Consider the following 23,646-nt stretch of genomic DNA (forward strand, 5'->3'; position numbering starts at 1 on the left):
GTGGCTATTTAGCCCGCCTCTCTTTTTGCTTCTCCTCCATTGGCTGGCTTCCTAAACGGAGGCCAGCCATTGGAGGAGAGAGCCGTCCCTCAAATAGGCTCCGTCTTTTTCAGATTCGGGGGCGTGTTCCTTGCTGTTCTTTCCACTTTTTAGCCACGCCCTTTTAGAACAGCAGGAACACGCCCCCGAATCCGAAAAATTTCCGAAGCTTCCATCCGCCATTTTTTTGTTGTCGTCTGGCCGTGAGCAGAGAAATGGCGAGGGTCTATCGACACAGCGTCTCTTCTGAAGTCAATATCCGTTCTTCCTGCTGAAGTCAATATCCTTCTCTTCGGTAAGGGGACGTGGCGCTGCTCAGCCCCTTCCTTCCCCCACTCTCTCACCCAAGGCACCCACGGCGTCAAGCACAAAAGAGGTGGCGAAAAATATCGACATGTATGCTTTCCTATGATGGGAGCGATACCACTTTTCATATTAGAAATGTGGAGTCACCACTGATTGCTTTACATAGTAGCACTAGATATCAAAATTGCATATTGTTTATCGTCGTGCATGCAAACATGTAGGACGCGGATGATAGGATAATCTTTACCACGTGACACATCAGCTGCAGGTTAAAACAACGCAACCGGCACACACTGGTTTCAGTTTCCGAACGTAATCACGAAAAGTAGGAACCCCACATCCGGTGTCCCGAAATCGAATGAAAAGTAAGTACGCGCCATTTGACCCTCTTTAGCTGTTAATAGGTGTACGTGGCAACCTGCCAGCTTCGCAAACCGATTTACCTATTACTGCTGATGCATTATTCTCCCATATCATCACTAATCACATTTCGATTTATTTTTCCATTTACATTTTTCGGTTTAACTCGTGTGATCAAGCTGTAATCTTTACATTTTTGGTCTATATTTTCGTTTATTTATGTTACAAGGCACGAGTTAAATAACATGAACCACACGCCGATATACTAAATCCTGCCAGTTTTAACACATAATTGGCAGTGACCGCGATGCCTGTAAGTGCACTATATTGCATAAATGGCCTATATTTGTCCTGAATGTCGGTTTATTATACAAGATATTTTGCAAATGTCATTGCCTCCCTCCCCCCCCCCCCCATTTCTCCCCCGTTTTGATTGAGAACTAGACGCATATATAATCAAACACGACAGTGTCAATTCGAAAATAGCAGGGATTATGAATGCCTGTGATCATATTACATTATACAAGTGGCTTTTCACATTCTTTCTCCACTTAATGGCTTTGGTTTATTTGCTTTGCAGCAATTCTTAAATCAACAATACAACATTTATAGGAGTCCGTTCATCTGCACAACATTGTACCAAAGTAAGTGTTGGCCTGTTGTACACTTATTTCTTCATTACTAGTATCTGACTAGTTTCACATCATTGACTCCTCCCAGCACTCTCCGCTACAACAAGCGTTAAACTGATCAGGATTATTGTGTATATTTCCATTCAGCAGTTCTGGAAATGCAGAGGTAGCCTTTGGTCATTACTGGACACTTGGCGCTATCTTGCTTCTATGATGATATCTAATTCATCAGTCAACTAAAATGTATTGGACATACAGGTATAATGCCAATAGAAATGACAATGCCATTTATTTAGGGATAAAAAAATAATGAGCAATACCAATAGCTCTACCTATAATATTGCCGAGACCATTGCATTGTAAATGCTTGTTTAGGATGTGATGCTACTTATAATATTTTACCTTTAGTTGAATCTATAGATGGTGCAATTCTCGGCCGCTCCTCGTTTAGTAAAAGATCAAAAATTGTGATCAATAATGCCTGATGACAATAAATTCTAGGGTCAAGATGGACATAAATACTCAATTAGTTTTAAATAATGTTCAAAATCTTCGTTTTAAGGTGCATTACAAGCATGAGTATCCAGATCTCTATAACATGATGAAATAGGATATCCGCAACATTCTATTTAGAATAACTTTGGCGCCGGTTGACGAATCTTCGCAATATTTTCAAAACTCGTGGCCCGCTCCGGTCCGCTCCTATCCTGAAAGTCTCGGGGTGATTCGTCAAGCAGGGGCCGAGAAAAAAGGGGGTCCCAAAACGTGTTTTCCCCATGCAATTTTCCATAGGGACCTTTTAGTCTCAGCTACAGCCCGAACTGCTGAACGGAATTATACCAAATTTGGCAGAAAGGTAGACCTTGCTTCAGAGTCTTGCCTTTTGCTTAAATGGTGTAAATCCGTTCAGTAGTTCCTGAGAAAATCAAAAGTAAAATCACATATATATCTGGGCGGAGCCTAACCACACATCTCATCGTGAGATCTGATTGGCTGTCAGCACTTCATCCAAGAAGTGTTGGCAGCCATCTTGGGACCAATATACATGATAGCACCTCATTAAAAAGCATTGCAGTTAATAGAAGGTTTTAAGACTTTAGTTGCATTATAAATCATTTGTTGATGGTACCATACTCATTTTAGGAATTGTGGTATGTTCTGTGATTTTACCATGTGAAAAAGCCTTCTGCTGGGATATCCTGAATCCTGTTTGAGAGAACTATTTTCTCATGCTTTTCCCACAGAGGTTTGGAAGGTGATCTATAAGCTAAACTGCGAGCATATTTTCTGTAAATTCACATTATCTTTCTCAGTCATGTGAGAATGAAGTCTGACATTCTCAGTAAAACATGTACATCCAACAAAGGCAGAGGCTGTCACTTGATTCCTTTGTGTTCTACTGCAGCTTCCCAGAGTGTTCCAAAGAACAACTAGAGCGCTAACAGTCTTACTTATGACAAAAGTATGGCACACCTGAAGCCATCTTGATTGGAATAAAGTGGTAACATTTAAAACATTTAATTTGCAAAGGAACAAAATGAGGGGGTTAATTTTGCCATAGAAATTATGATTAGTGCTGCAGAAAGAAAAATTAGGGCATATTTTGACTTCTCAAATCCTTTTCTATTTCATTAAAAAATTCTGACATGCAGACTGAAACATGCACTTTGAATACCAGCAGCAGACTTCCCTGGTGAGCAGTAGCTTTACTACAGTGATCTAATGGGCAACTAGAGTGCTACCATTCAGAATTTATGGCAAATGTGTGACACATCTGAATGCCTTCTTGCTGGAACCAAAGTAAACAAGCATTGAAAATGCAATAGGTCTCGCCCTCGTTTAAGTTAAAGCAATTCTGTTTGTAATTAGGTGGCTTTTTAGCTTTGCTTGTATTAGTGTTTTTCAAACTTTCATGTACAAAACCTGCATATGTATGCATATATGTATATGTATGCATGCATTTATATTTGTATTTATATAGATATGCAGGTTATATATATATGTGTGTGTGTGTGTGTGTGTGTGTGTGTGTGTGTGTGTGTGTATATATATATATATATATATATACACATACATATATATATATATATATATATATGCATATGCATATAGATGTGCATATGTGGGCGTGTAGAGAGGTGGAGGTGTGTGAGTAGTAGAGTGTGAGTAGTCAGTGTCTGTGTCAGTGTCTGTCAGTGTCAGCTAGAGCAGCTCTGCTGACCTGGTTCTCTGCCTCTAGAGCAGCTCTGATTACCTGGATCTGAAAGAAACACGTTAGTTAGATTCCTCACCTTAGAATATCCCCAGGCGTCAGACTGGATCCGGAAGATTTTTCGTCAGCAATACCCCTTGCGCGTCGCTAGGCGTCGTCTGCGGCTCCGCGTTCGTCGTCGGCGTCGTGCGCCGGGATGACGTCGTCGGAGTACTTAGACGCCGCCCTCGCGCGCTGACGTCAGTTCTTCTTTTTTTCGCGCCAGTAAGCGCAGATCCGGGAGAGCTACCCCTTTTAGTCTTTTTTGACTAAATCTTTTTGATCCTTGTCTGTCGACATCTGGTGCCGGTAGGATGCCTGGGTTCAAGGCTTGTGAGGATTGTCATCGTCTGATGTCGGTGACCGATCACCACCGCCGGTGCCTCTACTGCTTAGGCCCCGACCACGACGCGGAGTCGTGCAACGACTGTCAGGCCCTGACTTCGAAGGCTAGGCGGGAGCGGTCCCGCAAGCTTCTCGAGCTTCGCCACTCGGCTCCGCGTCGTGCGCGATCCCGGTCCAGGAGGAGGTCCAAGGATCGCTCGCGGAGCCCTAGCCGACGCCATCGCTCGTCCGGCTCCAAGTCGTCGGGTAAGTCCAAACGCTCAAAGAAGTCCAAGAGGCGACATCGCTCTTCGGACTCCCCTCGCCGGTCGCGCGACTCTGCCGAGGGTCAGGGTGGTTCCACCCCCGCGGCTCCGGCGGAGCCGCAGGTGCCGCGTCCGCCCCCATACCTTCCGGTCCCTGGGGCTGACGCGGCGCCGGCGGAGATCAGTGCCTTCCTCTCGGCCATGAGGAGCCTGGTCCCGCCGTCGACGCCCGCTGGCGCGCCTTCGGGCCCCGCGGACTCGACTGGGCGACCTCGCGTGCCGGCGGCTCCGGCCCCGGCGCCGTCGACGACTCCGGTCTCGACGCCGCAGGTCCCCGCGGGGCCCTTGCCTGGGCCCCAGTCGACGCCGGTTGACCTAGTCACTCCTCCACCGGCGCCGACGCCTGAACCACCGACGCCGTCACCGGCGCCGCCGACGCCTGTGACGCCGACACCCCGGTTTAGCCCTCATCCGGACCCGACGCCGGCACGGCGTCCGCCGACGCCGCATCCGGCGCCGCTTGAGTCCTACCATCTCTACAGTCCGGTTCCGATCATTCCTCCTGTTTATCAGGAATCGGAAGAAGGGGGCGACTGGGAGGGGTTCGAGGACCCTCTGGCTGTTCAGTCACAGCTTTCTCAGGACTGGGCAGATGAACTGGGGGAGGCCAGTGGGCTGGACACCTCGCCAGACACTGGATTCACTTCTCCTCCGACCGTGGCTTCGGAGGAGGGTGCAGCATTTTCTGTGGTGCTGCGCAAGGCGGCCGAGGCCCTTGGGCTCGAGTTGCCTGCCGTGGCTGTGAGGACTAACATCCTCACTGAGGTGCTTCAAACCTCAGCAAGCTCCACTGAGCCTCTGCTGCCGTTCAACGAGGCCCTCACTGACGTTCTGCAGGGCACCTGGTCCAAGCCCTCCACAGTTCCTCCTGTGGATAGGAACGTTGCCAGGCGCCACCGCCCTGCTCCGGGCGACCCCAGTTTCCTGTCCCAACACCCCACCCCCGAGAGTCTGGTTATCCAGGCCTCTACTTCCCAATCCTCCTTCCCGACCGCTCCGCCGGATCGGGATTCCAAGAGACTCGAGCAGTTCGGCAAGAAACTGTTTTCGTCCCTTAGTTTGGGCCTGCGGTCCTTAAATACCGCCTGTCTCTTGGACCGTTATTCCCATTCCCTGTGGGATACGGTGGAGGACGTGCTGCCCCTGTGTCCGGAGGAGGTCCGGACGCGTCTTACCCAGGCTTTGGCCGATGGGAGGGATGCAGCACGGCACGCCATACGATGTGGGCTTGACACCACGGACTCGCTGGGTCGGGCGATTTCCACCACGGTGGCGCTCCGCCGCCACGCCTGGATGCGGTCCACGTCATTTTCCGGGGATGTCCAGACAACCCTCATGGACATGCCCTTTGATGGCACTCGCCTGTTTGGTGAGAAGGCGGACAGTGCGCTGAACCGCTTTAAGGACTCCCGGGCTACGGCCAAGTCCTTGGGCCTTGCGGCTCCGCGGGCGCACACCTCCGCTTTTCGCCCCTTTCGTGGCCAAGGAAGGGGCGCCTCCTCACGTCCGCAAAGCCACCAGCCGCAGAACCAACCTGCGCGCGGTCGCGGACGTGCCTTCCGCCGTGGCGGAAATGGAGGCCGACGTGGTCAGCCCACATCCGCCTCAAAGCCTTCCTAGTCCGAGCTTTCAGGCCCATACCACGCCAGTGGGCGGCAGAGTTCGCCATCACCTGCTCCACTGGCGGTCCATAACATCGGACAGGTGGGTGCTGCAAATCGTCCGAAGGGGCTACTCCCTCCCCTTCGAGACGACCCCTCCAGCCATGCCACCGCAGCACCACCGTATCTCGGGGGATCATTTGGATCTTCTCCGCGAGGAAGTTTCGGCTCTCTTGGCCAAGGGGGCCGTCGAGCGCGTTCCGAGTCCAGAAGTAGGTCGTGGTTGTTATTCCCACTACTTTCTGGTTCCCAAGAAGGGCAAGGGGGGGCCTACGCCCTATCTTGGACCTCCGGAACGTCAATGCCTTCCTCCGAAAGGAAAGGTTCAAGATGCTAACGTTGGCTCAGGTTTTAGCTGCCCTAGACCCTGGAGACTGGATGGTAGCGTTGGACTTGCAGGACGCTTATTTCCACATCCCCGTCCTGCCGGCCCACCGGCGTTACCTGCGGTTCACGGTGGGCCAAGAGCACTTTCAGTTTACCGTGCTCCCCTTCGGCCTCACCAGTGCCCCTCGGGTGTTCACGAAAGTGATGGCGGTGGTCGCAGCTCATCTGCGCAGATCAGGGGTTCCAGTCTTCCCCTATCTCGACGACTGGTTGTTGAAGGCGGGCTCGCCCCAGGCAGTCGTCTCCCACCTCCAGACTACGGCGGATCTCCTGCATTTGCTGGGGTTTTCCATCAACGTGCCGAAGTCACACCTGAGTCCCTCTCAGAAGCTCCTCTTCATCGGAGCGGTTCTCGATTCGGCGCGGTTCCGGGTCCATCCACCGGAACAGCGGGTCCGGGATATACGGGCCCTGATTCCCATCTTTCGGCCTCTATCCCGGGTTTCGGTCAGGCTAGTGTTGCGGCTTCTGGGGCTGATGGCTTCCTGCATCCTACTAGTGCATCACGCCAGGCGGCGCATGCGGGCTCTGCAGTGGGACCTGAAGTTTCAGTGGGCCCAGCATCACGGCAACCTGTCCGACCATGTCTTGATCTCGGAGGGCACTGCACAACAGTTGCAGTGGTGGCTCACGGACCGCGAGTGGGTCAAGGGCAAGAGCCTCTCCCTTCCCCAACCAGAGCATGTCGTAGTGACGGATGCGTCCCTCCTGGGATGGGGTGGCCATATGGGAGAGGCGGAGATCAGAGGCCTCTGGTCTCCGGCGGAGTCTCGTCTCCACATCAACCTGTTGGAGTTGAGAGCGATCCGGCTTGCACTGAAAGCCTTCCTTCCCTCTGTCAGGGGAAGTGTCGTGCAGGTGTTCACGGACAACACCACCGCCATGTGGTATTGCAACAAACAGGGCGGGGTGGGGTCGTGGACCCTTTGTCAGGAGGCTCTGCGCCTCTGGACATGGCTGGAACACCAGGTCGTCACCCTGGTGGTTCAACATCTGGCGGGCTCTCTGAACGCCAGAGCAGACGAACTCAGCCGCCGGTGCATGATGGATCACGAATGGCGTCTGAACTCCGAAGTGGCGCAAGGCCTCTTTCAGCAGTGGGGAGAGCCTTGGTTAGATCTATTCGCCACCGAAGAGAACGCGCAATGTCAGCAGTTCTGCGCGTTGGAATTTCCAAGGCGGCACTCGCTCGGCGACGCTTTTCGTCTCGTGTGGAGTTGCGGTCTGTTGTACGCCTTTCCGCCTATACCACTTCTGCCCAGAGTGCTGAAGAAGATCAGGCACGACCGGGCCCAAGTCATCCTGGTGGCTCCGGATTGGGCACGAAGATACTGGTATCCCGAGCTACTCAGTCTGTTGACCGATCCCCCGATACGTCTGCCCCTTCGGGAGGATCTTCTGTCGCAGCAGCAGGGGACGGTCCTCCACCCGAACCTGTCCAGCCTCCACCTCCATGCGTGGAGATTGAGCGGCGGCAGTTGATGCCATTTGACTTGCCTCCTGAAGTCTGTGATATCATTCTGGCAGCCAGGCGTCCCTCCACAAAGTCGGTATACGCCTGCCGGTGGAACAAATTTGTGGCATGGTGCACAGCAAAGGCTGTGGATCCCCTTTCCGCCCCTCTTTCCGAGGTTCTCCTCTTCCTTCTTTCTCTGGCCCGGCAGGGCTCTGCCCTGGGCACCCTGAAAGGTTATCTTGCTGCCATCTCCGCCTTCTTGCGGCTTCCTGATCAGCCTTCTCTTTTCAAGTCCCCTGTGGTTACACGCTTTCTCAAAGGCATTACACACACGTTCCCTCCTGTCCCTTTTGTGATGCCTCAGTGGGACTTGAATCTGGTTTTGACATTCCTGATGTGCGCTCCCTTCGAGCCTCTTCACAATTGCCCTCTTCGTCTTCTAACTCTAAAGACTGCTTTTCTGGTAGCCATCACCTCGGCTAGACGGGTGAGTGAGCTCCAGGCTTTATCTTCAAAGCCTCCTTTTCTGTCTGTTCATCCGGACAAGGTTGTCCTTCGGCCTCGTCCCTCCTTTCTTCCTAAAGTGGTGACTCCATTTCACCTTGGGCAGTGTCACCTTGCCCACCTTCTTTCCGCCTCCGCATCCTTCCAAAGAGGAAGAGAGGCTCCACCGTCTGGACCCAAAACGTGCGCTCTCCTTTTATCTGGACCGCACAAAACAGTTCCGGGTGGACGACCAGCTTTTTGTTGGGTACGTGGGCGCTAAGAAGGGGAAAGCTGTGCACAAACGAACCATCTCTCGGTGGGTCGTTTTGTGTATAAAAATCTGCTATTCCTTGGCTAAAAAGGACCCTCCTGTTGGGCTGCGCGCCCATTCTACTCGGGCCACGGCGGCTACTACTGCCTTGGGACGGGGAGTCCCTTTGCAGGACATCTGTCAGGCGGCGACGTGGGCTTCGCTACACACGTTTGCCAGGCATTATTGCCTTGACAGCCAAGTCCGGAGGGATGGCTTCTTTGGCCGTTCTGTCCTCCAGGACTTTCTGGTGTGATCTTGGTTCGCAGACCCACCACCGGGGATGGTATTGCTTGGGTATCTATTCTAAGGTGAGGAATCTAACTAACGTGTTTCTTTCAGATGAACAAGTTACTTACCTTCGGTAACGATGTATCTGTAAGAAACATTAGTTAGTTAGATTCCTCACCGACCCTCCCATCCTCCCCGTTCTGCGAACTGACATCTAGGGTTAAGGTTATCCTTTTCAGGCCCCTAGATTTTATTTTTGGCACCAGTGTCGGTCTTTGCATGGCTCTGCGTTCCTGGCGCGGAAGGCTATGTACAAGAACTGACGTCAGCGCACGAGGGCGGCGTCTAAGTACTCCGACGACGTCATCCCGGCGCACGACGCCGACGACGGACGCGGAGCCGCAGACGACGCCTAGCGACGCGCAAGGGGTATTGCTGACGAAAAATCTTCCGGATCCAGTCTGACGCCTGGGGATATTCTAAGGTGAGGAATCTAACTAACTAATGTTTCTTACAGATACATCGTTACCGAAGGTAAGTAACTTGTTCTTCTCAGCCTCTAGAGCAGCTCTGCTGACCTGGTTCTCTGGCTCTAGAGCAACTCTGCTGACCTGGTTCTCTGGTTCTACAACGGCTCTGCTGACCTGGTTCTCTGCACTCATGATGCACGCACCCGACTAAGCGAAAATATATATTCAAAAATATGTTTATTATAAGTACAAATATATTTTTATGAATATCTTAGATAATCTCTTGCCCTAATATGTATATTAAAGACACCTACATATCATTTTGGAACATAGATTTTTTTTGCTGGAGTCGTGCACCCAGTGCGCCCCAGCATGTATGACGTCACGCGGGACCCGCAAGCATCTCGTACCGTAATACGCATGTGTCGCAAATGCGTGGGAGCAGGAGTCGCGGACCGGTCGCATACCAAATCACGCACATCACGTAATATTAAATGTATAGGACGTAACTGAAAAACACGCAGCCGTCGCACAACGTACGCGGATCCTTCACGACTTTTCTAAAATGGCGTCTAGAATGCGCGCACCCACCGTGATGTGTACGCTTTGAGTGCGTGACTCCGGAAAAAAAATGAATACAAATAGATTACAATAAAAAATGAAAACAAGAAAATTAATCAATATTTCAGTTTGAATTTCTTAATTTTTTTTTTTTAATTTTCGGAAAATGTTATTTAATGAATACAATATTTATAAATAAACAGTTAAACTGTAAAAAATCAGTAAAATAAAATAGGTATAACTACTTTCACACTGAAATTAGCTTTTTAAAACCCTTTGAAATTCACTGAAAAAAAACATAGGTTTTAGAGACGTTCTAGTTAGAAATTAGCATTTAAAAAACCTTAGAAATTCACAGAAAAATCATAGGTTTCAGGGGTGTTATAGTTAGCTGGCCATTTCACTCGTATTAAACTATAGAAATTCCTCCGTTATAGTTAGTTCTGCTAACTATAACTCGCGCGCCCGCAATGCACTGCTAATGAGGTCACATATTGCATCATTCATGACATGGTCAGTGACATCACTGATGACATCATCATCGTGACAATCTGATACAACTCATCATACACTAGTATAACCTTTCATCGCACTGTAAAATAAAGAGTACCGTATTTTAAACCATTGACACACCAATACCAGTTACTACATACCCACTCACTGATTCCTACGTCTACACACACAACTATCCATTCAACAACAATCATTTATACATGCAGTCGCTAATTAATAGAACACTATCAAATGCACTTATACACATATATAGACATTGACACATCAGCAGTCATCTTAGTCGGTTATGCAGTCATCCTACTCGCTCATGAAAAAAATTAGTCACACTTACATTTACTCACTTACACAATTATCCAACACCTCATTTATTCAAACACATAGTAACTCATAGTTGATGCTAAAAAAAATCACCATCACCATTACAATTATACACTCATTCATATAGTTACTCTCACAATCACTGACTCTTACACATACTAATGTATGTACACCAACTCTCACATACAATGCCTGTTATTTTTTTACTCCGTTGAAGATGTACAACTAAAACATATATTCGCTCACCAACACACAAATACACTTGGTCACCCAAACTACTGTTTCCACATGCACTCTTAAATCTATACACCTAGTCAATCAACCATTCACACATCTATGCATAGTTACACACACCCCATCCAACCACACACAAACTCAGTGTCCCATACAAATACTCACCCAACTAATCAATAACTAATATACACACATGTAGTTAGTGACCAACTGATGCAGCATATTATACGACAGACCGTGCTGCACACATTCACATAGTTTAGTTACTAATCCATGTACTAAGTGGGACACTTTTAATTACTCACTTACCGCTACTAAATCCTCCATTCAGACAGTTATATATCCACTCAATCTTCAATACAGATTGGTTACATATTTAAATTTCAAACTAAACCACATTCACTGGATGATGCCATCAGTGATGTCATCAGTAATGTCACTGACCATGTCATGAATGATGCAGTGTGTGACATCATCACCAGTGCATTGCGGGCTCGCGAGTTATAGTTAGTAGAACTAACTATAACAGAGGAATTTCTATGGTTTTGTACGAGTGAAATGGCCAGCTAACTCGAACACCCCTGAAACCTATGTTTTTTTCTGTGAAAATCTATATTACATGCATGCTCCCAGGATTACAGGTAAGCGACTTTTCTTTCTATGCCATCAAAGCATCAATTTATTTATTTTTTTCTTTCAGAAGAGAAAAATGTGTGCTAGTTTAATGCCCCTGCAATATTTCCATTGGTGATAAAAAAAAAAAAAAAATTGAGATCCTGCCTGTACTGGTGTTTTTGTAGTGATTTTGGCTTGCTGTAAAAAGCTTGGATGCTGAAAGTCTGCTCATCCAATTAACATGTATCAAACAGGTTTATGTGCATGTAATGCGATAAACACATCCGTTTCATTGTGTGAGTTCTCTCACACTCAATGTTTACGTTTTTATGACAACAGCAGAATTGTTTTAGACTTCCGCCCTCTGCCTCCACAGGATATATACCCAGTGCTTGCGTGAAATTTCGACCACTAAATATGAAGCCCCAGGCCTGGGATAACTCCCTGCAAATACAGAATATACCGGTCATAAAGCCAAGGGTGTGCAATATGCCTTCTTTGTTTCATTTTATTTTTTAAAAGCACTGAGCCACATAAGTAAACAATAAGTAAACACAATCCGTCATCCATCCACTTGTCCATCCATTTCTGTTAATGTGCAGGAAATGTACATATGCAAGCACGCGCACACATGCATACTTTCAGAAGTAAAAAGTACTTAATTTGTCAATCATTAACTGCATTTTGTGTGCCTACTGCTTTAACCCTCATTCTACAGCGCCTGTAAACCCCAGTCTTGTCAAATACGTTGTGCTCGCATTGGTTGCCTCATACTGCTATTATTTTCTTGACTTTTAGACGTTTTGCACATGTGAAACAGGTCTAAAAAAAAAATAAAGCACAGAAATCTCGCATATGTGAAACCTATTTGCCTTGCCAAGACTTGTGTTTTTTTTTTTTTTTATTTGCATTTTTTTTTTTACTTTGTTTAACATGGTATAGTGTGGACTGGGAAAACACCCAGCAACTTGGCTCTCCCATAGGCCACTCTCATTCGCTTTAAACTTTGGGAAACTGGGCTGCAACGCAGCTTTATTAGTCACCTCATAAATAAGTGCTGGTGGGGTCCACCAGCTGAAATTGAGCACTGCAAGAGCCTTCATGGTTGGCTGTGAGGTCCAAAGTGTCACAGCCCTTGCATTGTTTGCTGTAATCTAGGGTCTGTGACCTTCAGGCAATAAAGAAAATTGCATCTTCATGCCCACAATAAGCATCAACTTGATAAACTTGTTGGGCAGTATGAATCCCACACACCAGGGTCGTAACTCCAGAACAGCAGTTGCCTTTTTGACTTATTTTGTAACTGATCCTTTGAAAAAGCATTGAAATTAAAGTTCTACCGCTGGGTGGAACTTGAATGTCCCTAAATGTGGACTCTGGCTGATTACTAGTATATCTGGCGTAAAATGGAGCTGCTACATGTTTACCTTTAGTAGAACTACTATTTTTCACATGGCAATGCAGGTTCATTTTTTGGACAGCAAGTGACTAGTACATTGTCTCTTGACGGGGGAAGAAATATTTCGATATGCCTGTTGGGACTCCTCTCTGCTGCTAAGAATAGTAAACTGTTCATTTCCATAAACACTTAACTGGATAGGTGTAAGAGCCACTGTTTTAGGGCATAAAGATTCAAGTGCATGCAGGGGCATTGTTCAGAGGTATATGGACAGATGAGAAAATAGGTTATCTGAACGGGGAAAGCTGCTTTTGACATGACGCTCCCTTTAGATTTTAGACCTGATTGAGTGGCCATGAATAGGGTTTCTGAGATGAATTAGTAACTGTTCTGATTGTGGTGGGTGGTTATGTCTTGTGTTTTGGTTATTGCCCACTTTGTATTTAAGACAACTGATTTGTAATATTTTGCTCAAAAGTGGAATTCGTTTGTTGTGTCCATCGTGGAATGAGGTCTGCTTGATGACCAATATTTTTTTTGTTGCATTTCTGAAGTGTCAATAGGTAATCTTTTCAAATGGTGAAATACAGCTGAGTATTTTCTTTAATGTGTAGAGCTTAGTCCTTGTAAGCGGCCCTTGCTATTGAACTGAAATTTTTCATTTTTTGCGTCCAGTGAAGTAAATGCAAAACTCAAAGACCTAGACATGTTGCGATCACCGACCAGCCAAGCCTTACTGAATGATAGTGATGATGAAGTCATCCTAGTGGATTCCAGCGTTCCACAAGAAATCACTTTAAAAGTGCGGCGGCATTCCAAACTTTACAGAGTCTCCATGCAGATGGTAAGTTATGGTATTACAAGCATCTCACATGCTTAACATGCAAGCCTTTGGCTGTTGTAAGCTTATGAACTAGAAGTGGCATTTATTTTGAGGAAAGAACAGGGAGAGGGAAATCGCTGACCACACCGGAGGCTGATGGAGAGATATTCCATCATTAAACATTGGAATCTTGGATTGGTAAGATACTCCTGTGCTTGTTATTCCTATAGGGTAATGGCTCTACAGTGAGAGCTCAGAGGCTTGAGGTGTTATTTCTTGCGTTCTTTCAAGCATGTATTACATTATCAATAAATGATCAGGCCATTCCTTGGCCTTGTTTTGAAAGTGGTTGTTGGGTGGGATTTTACTTGGAGGAAGACAATTTTTTTAGACTAAATGCTGAACGTTCTCTATATTGCATTGTACTACCCTTAGGCTGTTGTAGACCACTTTGAGATGCTGGAATCATGTAGAGTTAGCAACAAAAGTGTGGGAGAGTAGGATCTGCTTCACATGTTTACCCCCACTTTTAGCTGGTGTTTCACTGTTTTTTTTACTTTAGTCTGGCTAGGACCCATTCAAGGCCCCAGCCTAGCTGCTTCCTCTCTAAAATGATTCTATGTACTTTAGGTACATTACAGATTGGATCTGAGGTGCTCTTGTAAGCCCCTAGTATATGGTATACTATGTACCTATGGCATAGGTACCCCAGATGCCTACCAGGGGCTGAAGCATGTATTATGCCACCCCTGGAAAGCCACCCAAAATGACACCGCAGGTCTGCTACTGCAGCCTGGGTAAGGTGGTGCATGCACCCCTTACTGAGATATAGGTTCACTATATCTCACCATATACACACATATAAACCTAGAAGTCATCACTCCTATGGCAGGCCTTATCAATCCTGAATGCAGAGTGCTTGGTTCTTATGTGAGCGGGTGCCCCTTGCATGAGCAGAGCCCCTCTGCAGCGTTCGGAGACCCTTCTCTGATGCTGTTTGTAGTGCAGCCTACAAAACACACAAGATGATGGACGGAATGTTGCACATTGGCAAACATTTACCCCCAGTCACAGATCTGGGTTTAATCCATCGTTATTTTGCTCGCCACCCCAGTTCAGACATGGCCATATTCAAATCAGTCTTGACCCTGTGCCTCATGGGAACAGTCCAGCCCGAACTGCCAAGCCATGTCTTCCCTGGACTGGAATCAAGCATCCTAGGACCGGTTTCGGGGTTTCACCCCTCTTCTGCCAGGATAGCTTGACTCCAGTGGCGTAGTGAGCACGGGACCCACGTCTGGGCATACCCTTCCCACATAGGGCGAACAGCAAAACGCACAAGATGATGGACGTAATGTTGCACATTGGCAAACATTCACCCCCAGTCACAGATCTGGGTTTAATCCATCGTTATTTTGCTCACCACACCACCCCAGTTCAGACATAGCCATATACTCTTAAGTGCATTATAACCAAACGGTTAATGCGAACTTTGGACTGGCTGCACGGAAACATGCCGTGTTTGGTGTCAAACACCTTGGAATTATACCCCCACACCAGTAACTGGTGTGGGAGTACGATCCCACCCTTCTAGAGGGAGAGACATGACCGCACTGGTATACCTGGTAGAAACTTAATACAGTCCTGGCATCACAAAATGGATGCTGCAGCCACAGACAGTGGTCCGGCCTCCTGCTGCTGTCGGAAACTCGGGCAGGGGAGGCATGGACAATAGGTTTCCTGTCACAGGGAGGTGTAACCACCTCCCAGACACGCTGATGTGTATTGGGGCTGGGTGGGAGCACTCCAAGAGTGCTTTGAAGTCCTGCACTCGGGGCACATTTGGTGGCCCGGTGCATAAACCATTTCAGACCGGTTCAGGGGCTTCCAGCCCCTGCTCTGGTGCGAAACTGAACAAAGGAAATTGATGTAGCCACCACTCTTTCCAAACTCCTCCCATAGGTGGGTCCCCAAAGTATTTCCAACCCCCTACCTTAGTAGAAGTATGAGTCCTTAGGACTTTAGATTACCCTGGACGAAACTATGAAGCTGAATCCTGGACCTACGACGCTCTGCTAAAGACCAGAGGACTGAAGAAATCTCCCTTGGGGTCAAGGAGTGACTCCCCTGCTTGGCAGGCACCAACAAAGCTATTTGCCGGTCTGCATTATCGAAGTTGTCACCAGACTCTGAAGTATTTGCAGCCCAGGAAGAGGATTTCCAGACATCTCAGAGGCCGACCCGAGTCCCCAGCAAAGCTGAGACCCGTAGCCCTCGTGAGTAGCGTGGAACCGGAACTCCTGGTCACCGTGCACTTCTGCAAGTGCATTGACGTCTCGCCGTCTCTTAAAGTGGCGCTTGGGCTGACTTGTAGCCCCCACCTCGAGCACTGAATCCACCCAAGATTGTCGGCCTGGTCATTCCGAGTGAACCGTGGGCCGCCATCTGTTTAGTCTCGAGGTCCCTTCGCGATCCCTGGTCCGTTGACTGGTGGGTCCCTGAGGGGGTAACTTTGTATTTCCTTGGGCTTCCCTGGTTGCTCCAGACGTGCCCTGACTCCCAGCCAAGTGGTGAGTCCCACAGACATTGCTGGTCTGCACTGAAGCAGCTTTCTTGTTTCTGTGTGGGTTGCTGCTGCCAGGGCATGTTGTGTCCAATCCGGGCACCAATGCTGCAGCACTCTACATCCTTCGTGGGACAGCTCGAGTCCAGCTACTGGTCGTCTTCGACGCCTCCTGGTCCTCATGGCTGAAGAGTCCAGCTTCACTTCCTTCACCTGAAATCACCCGACCTCGGTGGGCATCCACCTATCGCCTTCCTGGTCACTGGCAAGTGACCCAGACTCTGTCCCCGCTGCTTTAAGGTTCTTCTCTTTGATCCAGGCTTGGATCTCATCGGACACTTCGCATCTTCCCAGCAGCAGCACTTCTTTGCCAGCTCCCATTGACCTCAATGACGCGACCCAACACCATTTGACACCTATGCACCTGGCTTCCCTGGCCCTAGACCTGCCGAAGTCCCAAAGAGTTTGGTCCTAGTTCGTTTCGAAGTGTCCCTAATCTTCAAAAATCTAATCTCGCGTCTGTTTTCTCACACTGCACACGGCCCCCGTGGGTCCCCTGTGGCACTACCTTGGGTGGTTCCTTGGGGTCCCAGCGATTCTACAGGCTCTAGGCCTTGTCTAGTTAAGTCGTGATTCTTATACCACTATTTCAGTATATGGTTTGGCTGGCCCCTAGGGCCAGATGTGTATTTGTGCTATTTTACTGTCATACTTGAAGTGTTTTAACCTCTAGCCTCATAAAGAGACTAGGAGGGTGTGTTTAGTTGTAAATACATATATTTTTTTATATATATACCTGGTGTGGTTGTCTTTCATTTAGCCATTCAAGAGATTATAGACTGGTAAAACAAGCTGCTTTACATTCCTTCAAGACTTAGCCTGAAGGCTGCTCTCCATAGGTACCACTGGGATAGCTGTCAATAAAGGTTGTCTTTAACCTATAACCAATATGGGGTTGTGTGTACTGGTACAGGGTGCCCACTGTAACTAGTGAACAGCATATACCAGGACAACATCTCACAAATGTTCACTACCTCCAGCTTGGCACTGCAGTCTGTGAATACCGCATGCCTCTGGGGCCGCTATACCCATCCAGAATGGGATGCGGTTGCGCAAGTGCTGCCTCATTTCCCGAAGGAGGCCCAGGACATTCTCTCCCAGGCAGTGGCGGATAGAAGGGACGCAGGAAAATTCACAATCTGCTGTGGACTGGAGTCCACCGACATTCTGGGTAGAACGATTGCCACGTCGGTAGCCCTTCAGCGCTACGCCTGGTAGGACGTCTGGTTTTTCGGGGGATGTTCAGTCTACCCTGCTGGACATGCCATCTGATGTCAGTCACCTTTTTTGTGACAAGGCAGACTCTGCGCTGGAGCGCTTTAAGGATTCCCGGGCTATTGCCAGTCCCTTGGGCCTTGCTGCGTCCTCCTGTCCCCCCACAGTCTGCCTTTTGCCCCTTTCGTGGCTACGAAAGGAGCACCCCACCACATCCTGCTCAGTCCACCCACCGGTCCATGCAAGCTGCCCAGCCTCTGCGTGGCCGCGGATGTGAGACACAGCGACGCAGCTCTGGGAACCAGCGGGCAGGTCAGTCCTCCCTTTCCCCCCTGCAGCAGCCTCCAAACCCTTAGTCTGACCTTCCAGGACCATCAGCGGCCAGTGGGTGGCAGGATTTACCATCACCTCCCCCACTGGCAATCCATCACATCACAGGTGGGTTTTGCAGATAGTCCGAAGGGGCTACTCCCTCCCCTTTGAGACTACCCCTCCTTCTGTGCCACTGTCTTTCAATCACATGTCAGAGGATCGTTTGGTGCTTCTCCGCCAGGAAGTCTCTGCTGTTCTGGCCAAGGGAGCTAGAGAGAGGGTCTCTGCGCCAGAAGTAGGTCGCGGTTGCTATTCCCACTACTTCTGGTGCCCAAGAAGGACAGAGACCTGCGTCCTATCCTAGACCTCTGGGCCCTCAACAGCTTCCTCCGGAAGGAGAAGTTCAAAATGCTAACTGTGGCTCAGGTTCTATCTGCCCTTGACCCTGGAGACTGGATGCTGGCGTTGAACTTGCAGGACACCTACTTTCACATCCCCATCCTGCCAGCTCAGACGTTGCCTACTTTTCACGGTAGGCCACAAGCCTGTTCTGTTCACTGTGCTCCCTTTCAGCCTTACCAGTGCCCTTGGGTGTTCACGAAAGTGATGGCGGTGGTCGCAGCTCATCTGTACAGATCAGGGGTTCCAGTTTTCCCCTATCAACGACTGGCTGTTGAAAGCGGATTCGACCCAGCCTGTTGTCTCCCATCTCCAGACTACGGTGGTCCTCCTGCATTCCCTGGGGTTCACTATCAACGTGCCGAAGTCACACCGGACTCCCTCTGTCGCTCCCTTTCATTGGAGCTGTTATGGACACAGTGCAGTTTAGGGCCAATCCTCCCAAGCAGCAAGTCCCGGATATTCAGGCTATGATACCGATGTTTTAGCTTTTATCCTGGATTTCGGTGAGATTGACCCTGAGGCTGCTGGGCCTCATGGCCTCCTGCATCCTGGTGGTGGAGCATGCCAGATGGCATATGCGGGCTCTGCAGTGGAACCTGAAGTTCCAGTGGGTGCAGCATCAGGGGAATCTCTTCGACTATGTCCAGATCTGAGGGAACTGTGCAACAACTGCAGTGGTGGTTAACAAACCAGAATTGGGTCCGAGGCAGCTCCCCCTCCCTTCCCCAACCAGACCTCACGGTGGTGACCGATGCATCACTTCTGGGATGGTAGGCCACCTGGTAGAGACGTAGATCAGAGGAATCTGGTCTTCGGCAGAGTCTGGGCTCCAAATCAACCTGTTGGAACTCCGGGCGATTCGCTTGGCACTGAAGGCATTCCTTCTCTCTCTCTCTCAAGGGGAAGGCAGTGCAGGTGTTCACGGACACCACTGCCATGTAGTACTGCAATAAACAAGGCAGGGTGGGGTCGTGGACCCTTTGTCAAGAGGCTCCTCGCCTTTGGACATGGCTGGGACATCAGGGCATTACCCTGGTGGTTCAACACCTGGCAGGTTCTCTGAACGCCAGGGCGGACAAACTCTGCTGCCAGTGTCCAGTGGATCACGAATGGCGTCTTTGCTCAAAGGTGGTGCAAGGTCTCTTTCAGCAGTAGGGAGAGCCTTGGTTAGATCTGTTGGCCACCAAAGAGAATGCGCAATGTCAGCAGTTCTGTGTGTTGGAGTTTCCAAGGCGGCACTCGCTCGGTGACTCCTTTCATCACGAGTGGAGCTGCGGCCGCCTGTACGCCTTGCCGCCTGTACACGTTTTTCCCGAGTGCTGAAGATCAAGTGTAACAGGGCCCAAGTCATTCTTGTGTCTCCGGACTGGGCACGAAGAGTATGGTACCCCGAGCATGGCCATCGATCCTCAGATCAGACTGCCCCTTCTGGAGGTTCTTCTGTCGCAGCAGGAGACGGTCCTCCACCCAAACCTGTCCAGCCTCCACCTCCTTGCATGGCGATTGAGCGGCGACAGTTGACAGCTTTCGACCTTCCTCCCGAAGTCTGTAATGTCTGTAAAGGCATCCCTCTGCGAAGACTGTATACGCCTGTCGATGGAACAAGTTTTAGGCATGGTGCACAGCAAAGGCTGTGGACCCCTTTTCTGCCCTTCTTTCAGAGTTTCTTTTGTTCCTTCTTTCTTTGGCCCAGCAGGACTCTACTCTGCTTTGAAGAGAGCAAATGTTTTTGATAAACAGCCTCAGCAAACCAGCATCTACGGATGCATTTCCTTTTTTTTTTTTTTTTTTTTTTAATTTAAATTGTTTATTTATTTTACATCAAATGTACATCATACAAACATTGTGTACATCGCATCAGCACGGATCCCATCGTTGTTGCTCGGTCAGTGGGCCCTCCTGAGCGTATAGGTCATAAAAGCACTTTCCTTTAAAGTGACAGCAGTATAACATAGCAGGTAGTACATTATAGCCATTATACATAGTCTGAGAGTGGTAAGTTTAAATAGGGACAGTGTCATTTCCCTTGGATCTAGATGTCAGTGGTGCCTGAAATAGTACGCTGGCATGTCGGAGTGTAATAGGGGTACCTTGTAAGTTGCTCAGCGAATCAGTGGTGTCCAGTGAGGGCATGGGTGAGGGCGGTGATTCAGGGTCTGTGAGGTCTGGTACAGGAATCGCAGGGGTTTCCAGTGCACTGCGTGTGGCGGGCCCATGTGACAAACTGAGCCCAGATATCTTTGGGTCTGGACGCCGTGGGCATTAATTCCCAGTATGCCTACAGCAGCTCCTGGCAATAAGATGTCCTGAATCCATGAGTTTACATTAAGTGTGTTTTTTGATCCCCAGTGCATCGCAATGCAGCGTTTAGCCAGGAGGATCATCATGACCGTAAAGCAGCCCATGCCTGTGGGTGCCTCCGCCACATGTCCCAGCAGGGCTGTGAGAGGGTTTCGGTCCGGGCGGAAGCCTGTTACGTCTTGAATAGTGTCAACTGCTCTGGGCACTCTTAAAGGCTATCTGGCAGCCATTGCTGCTTTTCTTCGGCTGCCAGATCAGCTCGCTTTGTTAAAGTCCCCTATTGTAGGTCTGTTCTTTAAAGGCTTTAATAATCTTTCTTCCATCTCCTTTCATAATGCCTCAGTGTGACTTGAACCTTGTTTTGACTTCTTATGTGCGCTCCCTTCGAGCCTCTTCACAACTGTCCTCTTAGGCTTCTCACTCTTAAGACTGCCTTTCTTGTTGCCATCACCTCTGCTCGCAGAGTGAGCTTCAGGTTATTTCGTCTAAGCCCCTGTTCTTCTCGGTCCATCCAGACAAAATGGTGCTTAGAGCGAAGCCCTCGTTACTGCCTAAAGTTTTAACATCGGACAGACTAATTACTCTGCCGCACCTTCCAAGGAGGAGGAGAGACTCGCTGTCTTCCTACCTTGACCGCACGAAGCATTTCCGGGTGGACGTTCAGCTCTTTGTTGGCTATGTGGGTGCCAAAAAAGGTTTGGGTGTGCAGAAGCGAACAATCTCGTCTCTCACTCGATAGGAAAAGCCATAATGAAATGATGTACGGGTGCCCATATTGCCCATCAATAATTCAACTCACCAAATATCTCAGCATATCTCTTACATATATAAAGGCTGAAGGAAGAGCGTGCATTTCCTGACTCAGTTTTTAACAGTTAACTCCGCGTTACTCAGCCAGGAAGTGCATCATACTACTTCCGGTTCACGGAGCGCATTATCGGCAGTAATGTAAACACTCGGGTGCTTTCACTAATTTCAAAGCATTCTCCTCAAAATTCAATGTGCTCTGCCAAATGTGTGGCCATATAATCTGCCATAATATTAAAAACGATCTATTTATAACAATGAGGTGACGAATGTTATTACCAACACAGTGCATTGTGGGATATATAGTATGTCCTATATCCCACATGCAAATAAAGGTTAAAAATGAGTATAAAAAGGATAAAGGAAAAAAACGGAAACACACGTCCTTGTATATCAAGAAACAGCATGTCAACATCGGAACTAGATATTATTTGTTATACACTTTGCACGTTATATCACTGCTGCTAAACTGTTTGACCTACAAGCTGCTCCTAATATGTTTGTATGACTAGGTAATGTTACATTTCTCAGTGCAGCAGATTATGCTGTTTTGAATTCTTGTTTTATTGTTTTAATTCACTGTGCTGTTTCGGTAGATTTTCTTTATGGCCTTGATTGGCCGAATAAAGACTTCTTTATTGCTACTCAGTGAGGCTATTTTCTTTGTTGCAGTTTTCTTTCCACTGTGCTGGTCTCCTTACTGATCAACCTGTCCTAATGTATTGGCTCCTTTGCTGTTCCTGACCATGCTGGCACCATTTTTTTCCTCTTACTCACTGACTGTCCATCTTTAACCCCTACAGTCTGACAGTCTTCACACTGTAGTAGATCAGATGGCTTCCACACTGAAGGTGAACTCCAGTCAGATACTTCTGATGTTGCGAGACGAGGAACTGCGCCCTAGTGACACACCCCGCACCCTAAACCTCACCATTGCTGATATTATAGGTAAGAGGGTTTGGGGGTCATGTCATTATCTACAGGGTGACCCAGCCCGACTGCTGTTTCACGCCGATCCCAGGCATGTACATTAGACTCTTGGCCCAAGATGTTTCTGCACCTATACTTCTTGTACGGTATCCTCACCCCATCTTAACATTACTGCAGCACTCGGTCGGTCTTTTCAATAACTTGGTAGTCTTCATCTCGAGCTCATCCCAACTCCGTAACCCTCCCCCTGTGATGAAATGTAGCATCTCATCACCTCTATAGCATTGTCTACCACTCGTGCTTTAGTTGCTTCAGGTTCTTGACAAGAGAACTCTCTACCACATTAGGAAAAGATGTGAATGTTTGATAGTGACATAGATTATCGTGCCCTACACTTTCATTCTATTTGCTGGCGTCTGTCTTGCAGATCAGTCATGTAGCAGGTGAGGTTCAGGTTTCCGCTGTTTGCTTTATCATTCAGATAGTACCGTGTTGGTTGGTATGTGGTTGTTAACATGACTTCTTTGATTTCGGACTAAATAAATCTCATCCATTTAATATGGAATCTAAGAATAACCGCTTCAATACATTAAAATAATGTAAATGAATAAAAACATATCCTGTCTGTTAGGGCTGATCAGTCTTTCTTGTCCAATACCTCCTCTGCTAGACCCTGTAGCTCTTAGTATTCCAGCACTAGACACGTTAGAAAGACTGATGGTGGCATCAATCATGAAGTAGGTGAAACAGATCAGTGCAGTAGTGAAGTGCTGAAAAGCTGTCAAGAGGTACAGGAACTTGTTACGGAGGAGAGGGTGAAAGATGTGCAAAAAGAGAAGCAGGAGATTCCTCTGAGTAAGATCACTGAATGGCTTGAAATATTGGAGGAGGGTGTAAAGGGATCTCAACTTATTATCCACCATCTTGTACCATTCATTTACACAGTGTTAAACTAGAAGATAGCCAACAAATATCCACGTTTAAAATAAATGCACAACTGTCTTTAATGTCTATTTTACTGCAAATGTACTAGAAAGGAAATTGAAGCAAATGGAAACCTAAACCTATCTAGCTAGTGCTCTTGAAATATATACACTATATTGTGGCATGTACCTGTATTGTTTGAGCTATTTCCACTCACCCAGCTTCTACTTAAGTGCAGTCCAGGTATTTAAGACTGGTATTGAATTGTAGACTCACCCTGGATATGCATCAGAGAAGGAATGAAAAGGCAGTAAATTTCTTGCCAGTGATCCAATTGCACAGAATGGGAGGGTCAACCTGATTTAATGTAGAAATGTGTAGATGTGTCCACCCTGCACTTAGTACTGGATAAGCCAGCACAAATCTTTCA

General features: G+C 48.1%; 1 protein-coding gene across 5 annotated transcripts in view; it reads left to right on the plus strand.

Annotated features, from left to right (window-relative positions):
• Positions 1-23,646, plus strand: part of LOC146811975 (uncharacterized) — a 696,581-nt gene that overhangs the window by 602,875 nt on the left and 70,060 nt on the right. For all 5 annotated transcript variants that reach the window (XM_085618952.1, XM_085618950.1, XM_085618951.1 and 2 more), the window contains 2 exons: positions 13,555-13,723; positions 22,166-22,310. In XM_085618952.1, coding sequence (XP_085475078.1) covers positions 13,555-13,723; positions 22,166-22,310 — 314 coding nt within the window. The remainder of the gene's footprint in view (positions 1-13,554; positions 13,724-22,165; positions 22,311-23,646) is intronic.

This window comes from Triturus cristatus, chromosome 7, assembly GCF_964204655.1.
Source record: "Triturus cristatus chromosome 7, aTriCri1.1, whole genome shotgun sequence".
Lineage (NCBI taxonomy): Eukaryota > Metazoa > Chordata > Amphibia > Caudata > Salamandridae > Triturus > Triturus cristatus.